The following is a 14,811-nucleotide window of genomic DNA, read 5'->3' as shown; positions in this document are numbered from 1 at the left end:
ATTCGATACATCAGCTATAGACTGAGACTTTTCACGGCTTCAGAAACAAATCAAAAGAAACAGCATCGATCAATATCTCCAATTCATCAGATCTCGATACAATGGCCAAACCTGCTCCCTCGTCAATCCTCTTCGACCTTCCCATCCGAGGCGAGAAAGACATTGGTATCGGCGGCAAAGGCCAGATTATCTGCACCGAACCACAACCAAAGGTCTACCTCCTCACTTTCACCAACGCCCCGGACAACCGTCTCGTTACAGCGTTCTGCAAGACGTTACATCTTGCCCTCGATATCATCCAACATCGCTATCCTCCAGGCGTCGTCATGACAACCTCCTCAATCCCAAAATTCTACTCCAATGGCATGGACATCGAGCACGCGACTTTTAGCGGAGGTTACATGCCGGATCGACTTTATGCTTTGTGGAAAAGGTTCTTAACGTATCCCATGCCTACGGTCGCGGTCATTAATGGTCATGCGTTTGCTGGGGGATTGATGTTGGCTATGATGCATGATTATAGGATTATGAATCCTCATAAAGGGTACTTGTGTCTGAATGAGATTGAGTTGGGAGCTCCTTTGAGGCCGCCTATGACTGCTGTGTTTCGGATGAAATTGAACGGGACGGTTTTGAGGAAGATGGTTTTGGAGGCGTATCGGTTTAAGGCTCTTGAGGCTTTGGAGGCGGGGATTGTGGATTCGCTTGGGGGTGTTGAGGAGGGGTTGAAATTGGTGGATGAGTTTATGTTGGTGAAGAAGGCGCAGCCTGGGGCGACGGGGAGGAGTGTTTATGGAGAGTTGAAGAGAGAGATGTGGCGGGAGACGGTGGAGTTGTTGGAACGTGAGAATTGGGGGGATGAACATGGTAGGGAAGCAAAGATCCAGGAGCGGGTTAGGAGGGAGGATGAGGGGAGCTTGAGGAGGGTCGTGGAGTGGGAGAAGGAGAAGGGGAATGCTAAGGGCAAGGCGAAGTTGTGAGGTCGAAGTCAGAGGAGTGTCTCGTGAATAATCATTCCATAATGGAAGGCGAGTAGGCAATTTTTGGATGTCGGGCACATGCCAAGGATCAGATAGGAGCCCGTGGAAAGGCAAAATGCTGCTTATGTCCGTCGTGCCACGACACCACTGCCCGTACAGCTATGCTGTGTCCACGTTCCTTACACGGCAGCTTTTGACCCTTGCCGACGGGCCGAGGCCTCAATCTTTCAAGCTTCCAAACTCCATCATCCCCATGCCCGTCAACTCTCTGCCACCATTCATTCTCCGTGTTTCCATCCACTTGTCGTCGGAGATCAGTTTGAGCAGAATCGTCCCACCGAGTGCGCTGCCTACGATGTGAATTTTTGGGCTCCAAATGAGCCGCCATGGAGTCATTTCGAGATGTATATAATACACCATCCGCTCTGCCAATTAGACATATACTTCCGTTGGACATGGTATGCCTTGCGTCAATCTACATGAGCATGGAGTACCACTGGACCACCTTGGAGCCGAGCCTTCAATCGAGTCAGATTCTCAGCATATCGTTTCTAACTTCCTGTCCGCTCCTCTAGGCTCTAGATGAGATTCAACCGAGTCTCCACCTCCCGCTGCGCGGTCCTCTCTCAATGAAGTGTCACCATGGCGCTCAGCAGACTCCTGTTTGGTAACGGCGGCGACGTACTACTGGCCGTCACTTGGACATGGGCCGGAATCGCCACGACGCTCTATATCTTGAGAGCTTGCTACGCCTCGCGTGAGCATTCAAGAGAGCATTCTGCCGTCTTTGGAGGAATCAGATGGGACTTCTTCTGGGTGACTGTAGCACTCGTAAGTCTTCTACTCTACACGGAGAAACACTGCTTACCTTGATCAGACTGCCGCATTCACAGCTCAAATTGCGATCACGGTTGGCTATTGCCAAGCAGATACTTTCCATCCGGAATCTGGCGACATTATTCCAGGTCTGAGGGCCCTCATTCTGCCTACAGTGTAAGTGTTTGGGTCTGAACGCGGGCGCAGTGACTTACAGTAGCACCATCCCAGAATTTCGGGGTTGACCGCCTTAATAAGCATGATCTTCGGACGATTCGCTGTTATAGCTCTCCTCCTTACCCTGCAGGGGCAGATACATCGGCCATGGAAGATATTGCTGTACGCTATTGGAGCCATTCAAGCACTAATCCTGGCCGCGCACTTGATAATCATGTTGAATCAATGCTCGCCGGTCAGGAAACTCTGGGATATTACAGTGCCTGGAACATGCAATTTGATGTTCTTCAACCGCAAGTTCGGATATATCTCCGGGAGCGTAGGCGCAGCCTCAGACTTCTCACTCGCTATCTATCCAGCAATATTCATCATTCGTCCACTTCTAAAGCTATCTCTGCCGCTCCGAATCGGCGTCTGCTGCATCTTGGGCGGAGGCATTATCGCTGGTATGGCCGGGATCCTCAAAATGGTGTCGCTAGGTGCAGTGTTGGAGCTTTACGGTCATTATGCTAGATACGTAATCTGGGTTTTGTGCGTTGTCTCTACAATCGACATGCCCATGTGCTAACCGTGAACAGGACTGAGACTTGGTTCATCATCATTTTCGGCACCATCCCTACCGTGAAGCCCGTTTTCAAGGCATGTGGCAAAAGCGTCAACCGCATGTGCGGCCGTCCTACGAACAACGTTAGTTCGAGTTTGCCCCGATTAGACAGGATCTATGTCCCGAGCGATCCAGTCACATTAGCCACTTTGGACCCATGTTCTGCCTCGACAACAAGCAAGTCCCGAACGGGTATCAGCGAAGATAAGGTCGTTTGGACCGAGTGCCCACGGCCGCGACAGTTCAAGCCTTGGTCAATGGACTTCGATCTTGAGACTAATCGTGAGGCATATCGCTCAAGATATGGACCAGTCGTGTAGACTTCACTTGCGAGATCCTCATGCACCCCTCCATGATCGGAGCACCACAACACATACACACACTGAACAGATTAAGCTCCAGCGTCTGATCTACGACCTCCAATTGCAGACGGGAGTCGGGGCTGATTGGGTGTGATACTCTTTCAACCTCTCCTCGCCGTGCAATGGCTTATTCTGGATCGATCATCCCAGGCAATGGATTGGTATGCATTGCCCAGCACTATCTGGCGCCGGGGCCATACCCGGAAGCTACTTGTAGTGCGATTAAATGGTAGCAATGATCGATACCACAATCGCGTTGCCCCTCGCGTCTAGTGCCGGAACGCACTGGAGACCGGCAAGCTCCCTGCTTTTGCTAGTATTGAAGCTTATACATTCTCCGCCAAGGCCAGATCTCACCTTGCCGTTGCGTCTAGGCCTGCTCGACGCTGGGGCATGAGACGCGGACTGTGGACCGAGTTTCAACGATTGGTCCTCCCATGCAACAGGCTGGAATCTATAGGCAGGAGACAGGTCTGAACGATCTGGTGCAGTCATGGATACCAACGTGAGCCGGTCTCAGACATAAAGAGGACATGAATGCCAAGAGACGGGTCGCGGGAGAGCAATTTGGGATCATGGCATTCATGGCACGGCACAGTCCTCGCCTGATGTAAGGAGGAGAGTGTAGATCTCGCCACAACGAGGTTATCGAGGGGCGAAGCTTAGAGGGCGAGGCCTTTCTCATGCTCGAGGACAAGGCAAACTTTATGCAACATTCCTTCACAGCCAACATGCAAGTTCTATCGCTCGTGGCTGTGGCTGCATCACTGGCTACAGATTTCGCGTCAGGAGTCGACGCCGCCGCGAAAGGAGAACTGATCGAACGACAATCTAATCTTTGCGGCGTCAAGGGAACACGAATATTGCCGACTATCTTTGGCTCCTCGCAGAAAAGCCTTGAAGTTCTAGCGCAATGCGGCGCTCTTAGCGAGTCGACCAGCTTGTGTAAAAGCTTCGCAGTCGATTCCACTTCCTGCTACTTGTATCCTGCTGCTCTCACGAAAGAGATCAAGCAGGATCCGAGCGAATCATTCACGTATTACGACATATCATGCATAACGGCCATCGACCTATGCTGCGTGACTGCCCAGGTGGGAAACCCAAGCCGGGTATCGCCGTCTTGAAGTCCTCGACCTACTTTAAAGATAATAATAGCTGAACGGGATGCTCTGGTTTGTGCAAGAAGACTGCTGGATGCAAAAGCAACGCTCTCGGAACAGGATCCTGCATCTTGTACCGCCATACGGTCGTGAAGAATCTTCTCGTTTACTAAAAGAGTACTCGAGCTTTCTGAAGTTTCAACTGTGTGCTGTCCTCTGGTGAGTAGTTTCGCTCGCCCAATGTATGGCCTAGCTGACATTCTCTGGCTGTTACAGTCTCCTCCTCCCGCGGGCCCATCGCATGACCATTCGCAGGCAAACGACGGATCTGTCCAGCCTGATGCACCTTCTTTCACCTCGCCTTCTGCGTTCACGGTCTTCGTGACGACTAGCCCGCCTCTTTTACATATGGTACCAACTCAATTTCAACGCGATCTACTGGAGGAACAGGTTTGCTTGATCTACCACAGTAGGATGTGAGTTTGGCCAAGTATAATAGCAGTAGATGTTAGCATTGAGGTCATATCATTGGCAGTGTACAAGATTTGGTACAATGGACAATCGTTGTGTATGGCACACGTTCGACCAGGATTAGATCTTTCGGCAGCACTGAGAATGTAGATGCGCAGAGTAAGACACGATTCATCATTGGATGACGGTAATTCGTCCGCATGCTCACTAGAGCCATGCAATGCTCGACGCCTCATTCCGGGGCCTGCTGGTCGGACGCTTCCTCGGAGGACGTTCATCAGCGCCATTATGAGCAATGCTCCGGCCGTCGCGGCAACGTGGTGGCACTCTTTGTTTTGACTAGTTTCGCCGGACCAGCTTGTGGTCCAGTGAGCTCGGGATTTGTTGAGCTGACGAAAGGCTGGCGATGGACAGTAAGCCATCTTGTCTTGCGATCTCAAGATCCAAGCTCATGACGCTTGGCAGTATACTGTAGTGAAGCCAAGGTGATGATCATGACTCCACCTCAGATCCTGCTTCTGGCAAAGCGTGGTTTCCTGCCACGTGCTCTGCGTCAGATGCTGCCTTCCTCAAACGTCACGTACGGACTTTCCCTTGCGGCATTCCCCCACGTATTGGTAGTTGCTTGCTCGCTCGCTCGCACTCTTCACAATGCAGAGCGTATTCACCTGAGCTTCCCTATCGCGTAGGTATCACGCTCGTCATTTTGCGCCATTCTACGGAATTTGCAGACTCGGGGAGCAGGCAGCAGGCAGCAGGCAGCAGGCAGCAGGCAGCAGGCGATATGAGGCACAGTGAGGACGACGAAGAGTCGCTGACCGATCTCAAGGCAAGGCTGCTGGCAGAAGAATCAAAGAGGAAAGGACAGGACAGGAACAGGACATCGGTGGTTGATGGATCGGCGCCATACGAAGTTACCACGTCACCGCGCGGGGAGGAGAAACAACTTTTGATCAACCAAGTCAACAATCGCTGGCGGAGTGAGAAGGACACCGGCGACCACGACGCAGATTTATATGGTGCAGACGACGAGCGACATCTTGGCTTTTGCGACTTGGACGACGACAAGAGCTGCCCGAACAGCCTCCGCCACCTCTCTGCCTCGCGCCGCTTCCGCAGAATGATCGCATTGCTCATACTGCTGGCTACAGCTTCCTACTATATATGGTCCCGATTCATTCAGCCTCGCTTAGCCGAGGAATGGGCCTATAAGCAAGGCTTTGTCTCTCAAGAAGGTGGCACCTACGGCATCGCGAAAGGCGGTCATGGCGAGAAGGACATGGTTAGGATCCAATATCTTGAGTCGAGCTTGCTACCTGGGGGTGACTGCGATCCAAACGGAGAGAGAAGGCTGGTCTTCATTGGCGATATTCATGGCTGCAAGAAGGAGTTATTAGAGCTTCTCCAAAAGGCCGGCTACAATGAGGAGACAGACCATCTGATACTGGTTGGAGACGTGGTCACCAAAGGACCAGACAATGTCGGCGTGCTGGACGAACTCATTCGCTTGAATGCTACCAGTGTTCGCGGCAACCATGAGGACAGACTGCTTCACGTGGCCAAAAAGCTTCACATGGCAGGAGCTCACGACATAGAGGCCACTGGAAGCAAAGGGAAGGCAAAGGATATTGCACTCGTCAAGCAGCTGCAACCTCACCACCTCCAATACTTACAAGCAATGCCCCTAATGCTGCACATCCCGGCTCTACCTATGGCATCTGGCTCTACGAGGAAATCGAATTCGCCCATTACCGAGCATATGCTGGTCGTGCATGCAGGACTTGTGCCTGGAGTACGCCTCAACAAGCAAGATCCCTACTTTGTGATGAACATGCGATCGATTAATAGACGAACGCACGTCCCATCCGCGTTGCGAGCGCCATCCAAGAACGCAAAGCCCTGGTATGATATTTGGTGCTGGTACAATGATCGCATCTTCAAGAAGCTGTCATTGACCGGCTTTGAGGCACCCGATTCCGACATGCTTGCTCAAACTGAGCCCGATACTTGGTTCACTGGCTTTTGGAAAAACTTTTTCGGACAAAAGAAGAACAGCCTTCACCCACAAGTTGTTATCTACGGCCACGACAGCAAAGCTGGTCTGCAGATCAATCGATGGTCTAAAGGCTTGGACTCCGGGTGCGTTGGAGGTGGTAGGCTCACTGCCATGGTCCTGGATGCTCGAGGCAAGCAACAGCTTTTCCACGTTGGTTGCGAAAATTATCGCAATTGAGACTTTGATTCTATGGATAGAAGAACAGTCTAGACACAAGCAATTGTTGCGTACAAGCGAGGAGTTGGATTACTTTGTTGGCAGGATACCCTTTCGAGCATAAATATAGAGCAGACCTACGTTAGCGGAACTCTGGTTTGCATGTTACAAGCAATGTCTCCCCATCCCCGTTTACTACATCTATCAAAGATTCGCCGAACTCACCAGCAAATTCTCAAGCAGCTTGGTATTCAACATGGCAGGACTCAAGTCCTCAATCTTCCTGGCTCCAAGGAAAGCCATGTTCGTCTCCAATTCCTTTCTCAAAATCTGAATCATCCTTCGAATTCCATAATGACCATACCCAGCAGCCTGGCTGAAAAGAGTTGGCCGACCAATACCTACTGCGTTTGCACCTAGACATAAAGCTTTGAGGACATCCGTGCCTCTTCGAACGCCTCCGTCCACAAAGATTTGCATTCGTCGGCCCATGATGTGAGGAGCGTATTTTCGAATTTCGAGGAGGGTGAGCAATGGAGGTTGTGAGGTATCTTGCGAACGACCACCGTGATTGCCTGAAGCGATGATTAGCGAGCGAGGTACACACACACAAGGCGGTTTTCAGTGGCAATATACGTACTCAGCACAATCCCATCCACTCCATGCTCATACGCAGCAACCGCATCTTCCACACACATGATTCCCTTGACAACAACCGGCAACGTCGTAATCGATCTCAGCCATCGAATAATGTCCCAATCCACATCCCCGTTAATAAAACTATTATACGAAGCCGCGACTCCAGTTCCACCACTCTTCATATTATTCACGACTTCCTCTAAATTCTCTTCCTCTTCCAACTCGTCTACAGATTTCGATCTCTCGTCGCGTTCCCGATTCCCCGTCACGGGAGAATCTACCGTCAACCAGATCGCCTTCACACCACATTTCTCCACTCTTTGCACAAAAGCTTTACTCTTCTCCAAATCTCGATCGAGATACAATTGCCAGAAAACAGGTTGATCTTTCGAGACCCTGGCGTCCATAATCGCTTCGATCGACATACTGCTTACAGTATTCACGACTTGGATGATCCCCTCTTTCCCGTCAGCTTTTGCGATGTTGCATTCTCCGTCCGGGTGCACGAGTTTTCCCAATCCCACTGGAGAGGTGTAGATTGGAAGCGAAGATTTCTGGCCTAAGATTTTTGTGCTGAGATCGCAGGACCCGATCTTGCGGAGGATTCTGCCTCGGAGGAAGACGCGGCTGTATGCTGCTGCGTTTTCGTTCATGGAGATCTCGTTGTCAGCGCCTGAGGATACGTAGGCCCATGCCAGAGGAGTCATGTGTTTTTCTGCGAGTTTTTGGAAGTCGGATAGGTTGATCATGGAACGGAGAGGTGGTCGGGAGGGTTTTGAGATTTCGACATCTTTCTTGGTTGGAGGTTGAGCTTTGGGGATTGTGTTGACATCTATGCTGCCTTTTCGAGATCCGGGATCCAATGTCTTTTCTACGAGTTCCAGGTCGTGAAAGGTTGAGTATGCTTCTGTGGCATCTTGACCTGCTAGCTTTAGGATGAGGCTAGCTCCACCGGGATGTTTTTCGAGGAAGGATGTTACGTCCCATACTGTACCGTTGATCGCTATCCAGCAGGAGTCTTTTGTATTGTTCTTGGCCAGCTCTTCGCCATTTACCGAAGTCATCCTGGCGTCAGGACAGGAGTAAATTCCTGAGCGTATAAAAGATGGTCATGTTCCAGATGGCAAAGACAATCAGCGAGACGCGGATTGGATTGCCACGAGACACCCATGCCTGCAGTTTTTCCGATGGCTTTGGACGTGTGACGCGTCAGCTCAGTCACATGACAAGCACGTGACTTCTTGGCTTGAAGAATTTTCATTGTATTTTATTAGACTATAGAATAGAGCAGAATATAGGCAATCAACGAAGCTAATTCAACCGCCGGCAATACAGTATTACGTAAGTAATCTACTGCGCTATACGTAATAGTTATAAGCCCGGATTTAATTCGCGGTATTAGAGACTTCTATAGTAGGAAAGAATTTTCTATTCTACGAGACCTTTAATAATCGAATCGATAGTCTTAACGGCACTATAAAACAACTATTTAAGTATCTACAATCGCTTTAAAGTTAATATATCCTTAATAATAGCCCTCTTATTAGCTAGCCGCCTTAGTAGCAGCAAGTTTATTATCCTTTATAGACCTAACGAATAGGATCGATAGTTTAAGTAAACTAAGACGTACCTAACTAGATATAAGACCTAGGTCCTTACTAATCTATATTCGACTAAGCCTACTAAACTAGTATAACCTATTCTTCGGGAGTTCGATATAGAACAACTTATAAGCAACCCCCTATATTAGGCTAGGGCAAAGCTTACTAAGGAACACTTTAATATAAGGAAGGCGGAGTTTAAGCGCTTTAGGATAGCTTGTAATAAGACAATTAAATATCTAGCTACAACTATAGACATTCGCTATTACTTAGAGATTACTAATCCTAATATAGACAATGTAGTACTAACTATACGGCTTATTCTAACTCGATTAAAGAATAAGCTAGTACCTAATACTTAGTAGCAAAGGACTGCCCTTAGTAAGGAGCTTTACCGCCTTATAAATTCTAAGCAGGTAAAGGACCCTAAGCACTAGTACGAGGAATAGCTTAACCTTTATAAGACAATGAAACGTATACAACACCCGGAATTTAACAACTTAGTAACCTACCTATGTACTATAGTTACAAATATAGACAAGACCTATAGCAAAGGCCTCTATATAATACACTAGGCAGGGCTAATAGTAAACAACTTCTACTAGTTAATTAGTATAATACGAGACTACGCTCGGAATATAGCTAGTGCCTTAACGACTCGTAAGGGCTCATCCTTTAGTGTAGTCTATAAGCATAAAGATAATACTTCTAATACCGTACTATAGGGGGCTACTAGCGGTGCTATTAAAGACAAAGATAAGGACAAGCGCCGTACGCCTAAATCCTATACTAAACTTACTAGCCTTAGTAAGAAGAAGGCATATAAGAATCGTAGCAAGTGCTTAGTAGTTAACTACCGGCTACGTAATAAGGTAGAAGAGAAGGACAAGGACAACTATTAGCGTAGTAAGCTAAAGTTCTATAAAGGCTATCTTCGCCGCAATAAGGACTTCTGCTTAAGACAAGCTAAATTCTACAAGGATCCTCTAGCTATTAAGATTGCTAAGCAACATTATTATAAGGGCCGCGATAAGGATAATACTAGTACAGGTAATAGTTTAGGCAAGCTATTAGTAGCCTACTTCTATAATCCGTTACCTTAATCGGCTTCTTTAGCTGCTAATCTAACCACCTATATATTAATGATCGTATATAAGGGCAAATAGACCCTACGCGATAGACTAATATATAATAGTAGCTTAAACTGCAATATTATTAATTACCCTAGCCGTTTCAACTTTAAAGCACTCTTCCTTCTACCGAGAGCAACCGTAGCTACTAGAACGACCTACAATCGAGTCCTTACTATTAGAACAGCATTATTTATAGTTAAGAATACTAGCGGAAGTCCCCTAGAAATTGAACTAAAGGAATATCTCTATATCCCTAACTTTTATACTAATATTGCTAGTAGAACACTGTTCTATTATAAGGGGTTTAGACATTAGGAGATGGATAATACCCTATACAACCTATAGGGCAAGCCCCTAGTCAAATTTATTAGGCTAGACAACGATATGCCCTACTTCGATATAGAGAGTAGAGTTAACGACAACCTACTACCTAAATTATAGCTAATCGATAGTGAAGGCCGACTACGAAGTTATCCGTTCTTCTAACTTATATAGCGAGGCAACTTTACTATACGACGCTCTGTACGTCTACTGCTACCGAGGCAATTAACACTTAAGAAGATATATAAAGTGTTTAGACACCTAAGCGCAGAACGTGCTAAAGAGCTAGCTAATAGGGTTGATGGAATAATACGAGATCTTTTATACGATACTAAAGTTCTAAGAACGCCGCTATGTCTAGTATGTACTTAGGCTAAGGGCAAGAAGCTTATTTCTAGAAGGCTACGGAAATACGACGTTTCTATCCTTACTCTATATAGTTATATTGCCGCTAACCTACTAGAACTGGATACGGCCTACAATAGTAATAGGTACCTATTCTATGCCTACGACTTGAATATAGGGCTTTACTTTAGTTAGACTATTAGCAATCGAACTAAATCCACCTTGCTGTAATACTAGAGCTAACTAGCATTATTCGTACGTAGTATTAGTAGAGATATTATCTACCTGTTATCCGATAATAAGGGAGCTATTAGTAGAATGCGCTTTCGGTCCTATTTACGCAATAACTATACTACCTAGAGGCTAATAGCACTATATACTCCTAAACAAGACCTAGCTAAGCGAGTAGGCCGCACTATTGTTGAAGTAGCTAGGGCCCTTATAATACACGTACGCTTTCTATACAAGCTATAGCTAGAAGGAGTTTATATAGTAACCTTCTTAATTAATCGTTTACTAAGGTTACGTTCTACCGACTATGCAATAAGGATACTATTTAAGATTAGAACTAGACATAAGCCTAATGTAGCCTATGTGTATTAGTTTAGCTTACGAGCCTATCTATTGATCTATAGCACGGAGACAGACCTAGTATTATATAAGCGGAAGGACATTCTGCTAAGGACTATAAAAGTTGCCTTACGTACTTATATTAGATACTTATATAGTTATAAAGGTTATTCTATCTACCGGATCTAGGTACTATTACGTATAACAGTCCTAAGAACAAGGGATATTGTCTTTAATAAGACTATGTTCTATAATAGATATAATAATAATCTTAGAGTCAATCTTACTAACTAAGAGCTAACTTAGTTTAGTAATCTTAAAGAACTATAAACAACTGCCTCGGAGCATTAATTTAATAATCTTCGAGAAGTATATAATATACCCTTAGACCTCGTACGGTTTAGAGCTAAGGGGGTAGACATACTATTAGGACTAGGACGACTAATAATTGTCGACTCTATAGGGCTAGCAGATCTAGTCTAAGAATAGGTACTACTAACAATGCCGCTATTAGTTAAACAACTTAGCCTAGTGCCGAAGCAACTGCGACTATTGCCTAATAAACTAATAAGTTAGTAATAGCCTATATAGTAATAGGACTTTCCGATTAATCTACGCGAAGTACTAGAACCGCGTAATAATATGCTAGATAGATTAGTAGAACTAACTATCAATTAGCAACCTTAATAACCTAAGAACGATGCTAGCAATAAAGCCCCTACTAACGATATAGACGTACTAGGTTATACAGATAATATAGACTTTAACTTGCTACGTACTAAGCTAACTAAATTGCTAATACTAATTAAAGCCGCTAATATATCTTATCGTTACTTACTAAACATAGGAGGTCCGTACTATCGAGTTAATAATCCTTATAAACGACAGCGAGTAGCGGCTATTTACCGAGCTAGCCGTTACTATATTAGCGACCGAGACTAAGCGAGAAACCTCCTTCTATTTAGCAATCTCTATATAGCCGCCGAGTATAAAGCGCGCCTCGTATAGCCTACTCGATTTAATAAGTCTAATTCGCCTAACTTACCTTTACTAGAACCTTTACTAGAACTACTACTACTTCCTCGTAATAAAGACGACCCGACCCTTACTCCGAAGGTCTTAGACCTACTAGTAGAGCTACGTAACTAGCGCTAAGTATTAAAGAGTCGGTTTAAAGGGTAATAGATATATACTATAAGAGTTGAGTTTAATAAGGCGCTTAAAATGAGAATATTTAAATAGGTCGATATTAATATACTAGATAAACCTAACCTTCTTCCTCTTACCTAGGTATTTAAACATAAGGGTAATACGAATAGACGGCTAGTGAAGTTCAAAGCAAGAGTTTGTATAAGAGGAGACCTATAGAAGGGCATATACCTAGATACCTATACGTCAACCCTCGTAGTAAGGGTATTTAGAGCCCTAATAGCTATTATTGCAAAGTTTAATCTAGAGGCTAAGCAGATAGATGCAGTAAATGCATTTCTTAACGCTATACTGCCCTATATGCTGTATCTAAGACTACTAGAAGGATTTGTATAAAAAGGTAAGGTACTGCGCCTGCTTTAGGCATTATATAGGCTATAGGAGTCTCTTCGGCTCTAGTATAATCACTTTATAACTACCCTCGAAAACAAGCTTAGTATACAACTAGTAGACAACGTAGACTGCCTATATACCGACCTAGACAAGCATATATTTATCTTCTTCTATATAGATGATATAGTGCTATTATATTACCGTTAACACAAACAGAAGGCAATAGACCTAAAGTAGAAGCTAATAAAGGAATACGAGCTTAATAACCTAGGGAAGCTCTTATAGTTCCTAGGTATTAAAGTGAAGCGAGATCGCTCTGTACGACAGCTCTAGCTATCTTAGAAGACCTATATTAAGAAGATAGCTTAGCGATATAATATCACTAACGTTGGCAGAAGAGCCGAGTTACCGTTACTAACTAGATATAAGCTATACGAGAAGCTAGCCCCTAATAATAAAGATAAGGGCACTATATACCTCGATCCTATAGTAATACTAGCATATTAGAGCCGTATTAGATCGCTTAACTTCGTAGCTATATAGACGAGACTAGACATAGCTAAGGCAGTGTCGTTGTTATTAAAAGCCCTTTAGAACCCTAGGCAGGTTAACATAGCTACAGCGAACTAGTATATTAAGTACCTACTTTAGTTAAAGGAGCTTGCTTTAGAATATAACGACAATAGGCCTACGATTACTAGCTATACAAGCTACTAACTTGACGAGTTCTATAGGGCCTTAGACGCCTCGTATAGTAACTATAAAGGCACTAGGCAATTATTAGAAGGATGGCTGTTTAGTCTGTTTAACGGACTAGTCGACTAGAAGGCAGCACGACAGTTAACTATTACTAAGTCAATAATAGAAGTAGAGCTGCTTATAGCGTTATATATAGGATTAGAGATAATCTAGTAGAAGCGTTTCTTCGCTAATATAGGGCTTACCTTAAATGAGACCCCTATGCTATATTATAACAACACATAGACTATCCGCATTATTAAGGCTAATACTAGCAAATTGGATACGAAGCTCCGCTATATAGATATTTACTAGTGCTAGCTAAGGCAAGAATATAAGGCTAGAAGGATTTAATGTAAATACCTAGCTATATAGGATATACTAGCTAATAGACTTACTAAACTCTATAGACTATTGTAAGAAGGGTTATATCAGTAGGTAGATAGGGTAGTGGTAGGTACGAGTAGTATTCGATAAGGAGCTAGAAGGAGAGGGAGGAAGGCAGGCAAGTTGGCCTACTGCTAAGCGCTAAGCCCTGCCTAAGGCATCGAGACCCTAGCTTTACTCGAGCCCGGTTATATACTAATCACGTGTAACCTCTTTAGTCCTAACATACGCTTCCCTTCTAAAGGCCGCGCCCTCGTAGCCGGTCTTTGTTCTAGCCTTAACCTCTATTGCTGCTAACTCAGCAGGTCTAATAAGCCGCTTAGTCCGCGCTAAATCGAACGCACAACTACCGATTATATAACTATGTTAAACTTCACCTTTAACAATATAATGTACAACTCTAACTACGCTATCTCTATATACAATGAACTATAAAGTGATATATATCTACAAGAATTAAGAGCTATCGACTAATTATAATACGAGCGCGTCTTCCCTACTATAACAGGTAGACGTACGAGGTATTACAGTACTGCCTCCGTTCTAAGTAATGTCGTACGAGTTCTTTGCGTCTACTCTAACAGACCTAGAAATGTCCGCTCCGAGGGTTTGTCCGTTCCGAGGGTTGTTCTTGTTATTACGAGGGCTATTATTTACTGTCGTAGTTTCGCTAGCCTAAATTGGTTAGGTTTGGCAGCCTTAAAGTGTCAACTAATTATATCTTTTTAAAAAACTCAGTTCTTCTAGTTTCTATAGGTAAAGGCCATTATAAGTGTAGTAGTAGAGGTTCGCCTCGCTTAAAGGGTCGGAAAG

General features: G+C 45.2%; 3 protein-coding genes across 3 annotated transcripts; 2 read left to right on the top strand and 1 right to left on the bottom strand.

The window, feature by feature from the left end:
- Window positions 1–179: 179 nt before the first annotated feature.
- On the top strand, window positions 180–980 carry MYCFIDRAFT_124595 (uncharacterized protein; the record flags this gene model as incomplete). Its single annotated transcript, XM_007927114.2, has 1 exon — window positions 180–980. A coding segment is annotated over one exon (801 nt), but the record flags the coding sequence as incomplete, so codon positions are not given.
- Window positions 981–1,622: 642 nt separating this feature from the next.
- Window positions 1,623–6,743, top strand: MYCFIDRAFT_195666 (uncharacterized protein; the record flags this gene model as incomplete). The annotated part of the gene is made up of 11 exons (XM_007927113.1): window positions 1,623–1,737; window positions 1,874–1,973; window positions 2,552–2,660; window positions 2,968–3,027; window positions 3,090–3,100; window positions 3,431–3,444; window positions 3,666–4,030; window positions 4,095–4,258; window positions 4,510–4,515; window positions 4,629–4,669; window positions 5,200–6,743. 11 exons carry the CDS (start codon window positions 1,623–1,625, stop codon window positions 6,741–6,743), a joined length of 2,529 nt encoding a protein of 842 aa, XP_007925304.1.
- Window positions 6,744–6,926: 183 nt separating this feature from the next.
- Window positions 6,927–8,425, bottom strand: MYCFIDRAFT_195665 (uncharacterized protein; the record flags this gene model as incomplete). Its single annotated transcript, XM_007927112.1, has 2 exons — window positions 6,927–7,297; window positions 7,363–8,425. The coding sequence occupies 2 exons, from the start codon at window positions 8,423–8,425 to the stop codon at window positions 6,927–6,929; spliced, it is 1,434 nt and encodes a 477-aa protein (XP_007925303.1).
- Between the last annotated feature and the right edge of the window lie 6,386 nt (window positions 8,426–14,811).

Source organism: Pseudocercospora fijiensis (assembly GCF_000340215.1).
Source record: "Pseudocercospora fijiensis CIRAD86 unplaced genomic scaffold MYCFIscaffold_3, whole genome shotgun sequence".
NCBI classification, from domain to species: domain Eukaryota; kingdom Fungi; phylum Ascomycota; class Dothideomycetes; order Mycosphaerellales; family Mycosphaerellaceae; genus Pseudocercospora; species Pseudocercospora fijiensis.
This window is presented reverse-complemented; position numbering and strand designations above follow the sequence as displayed.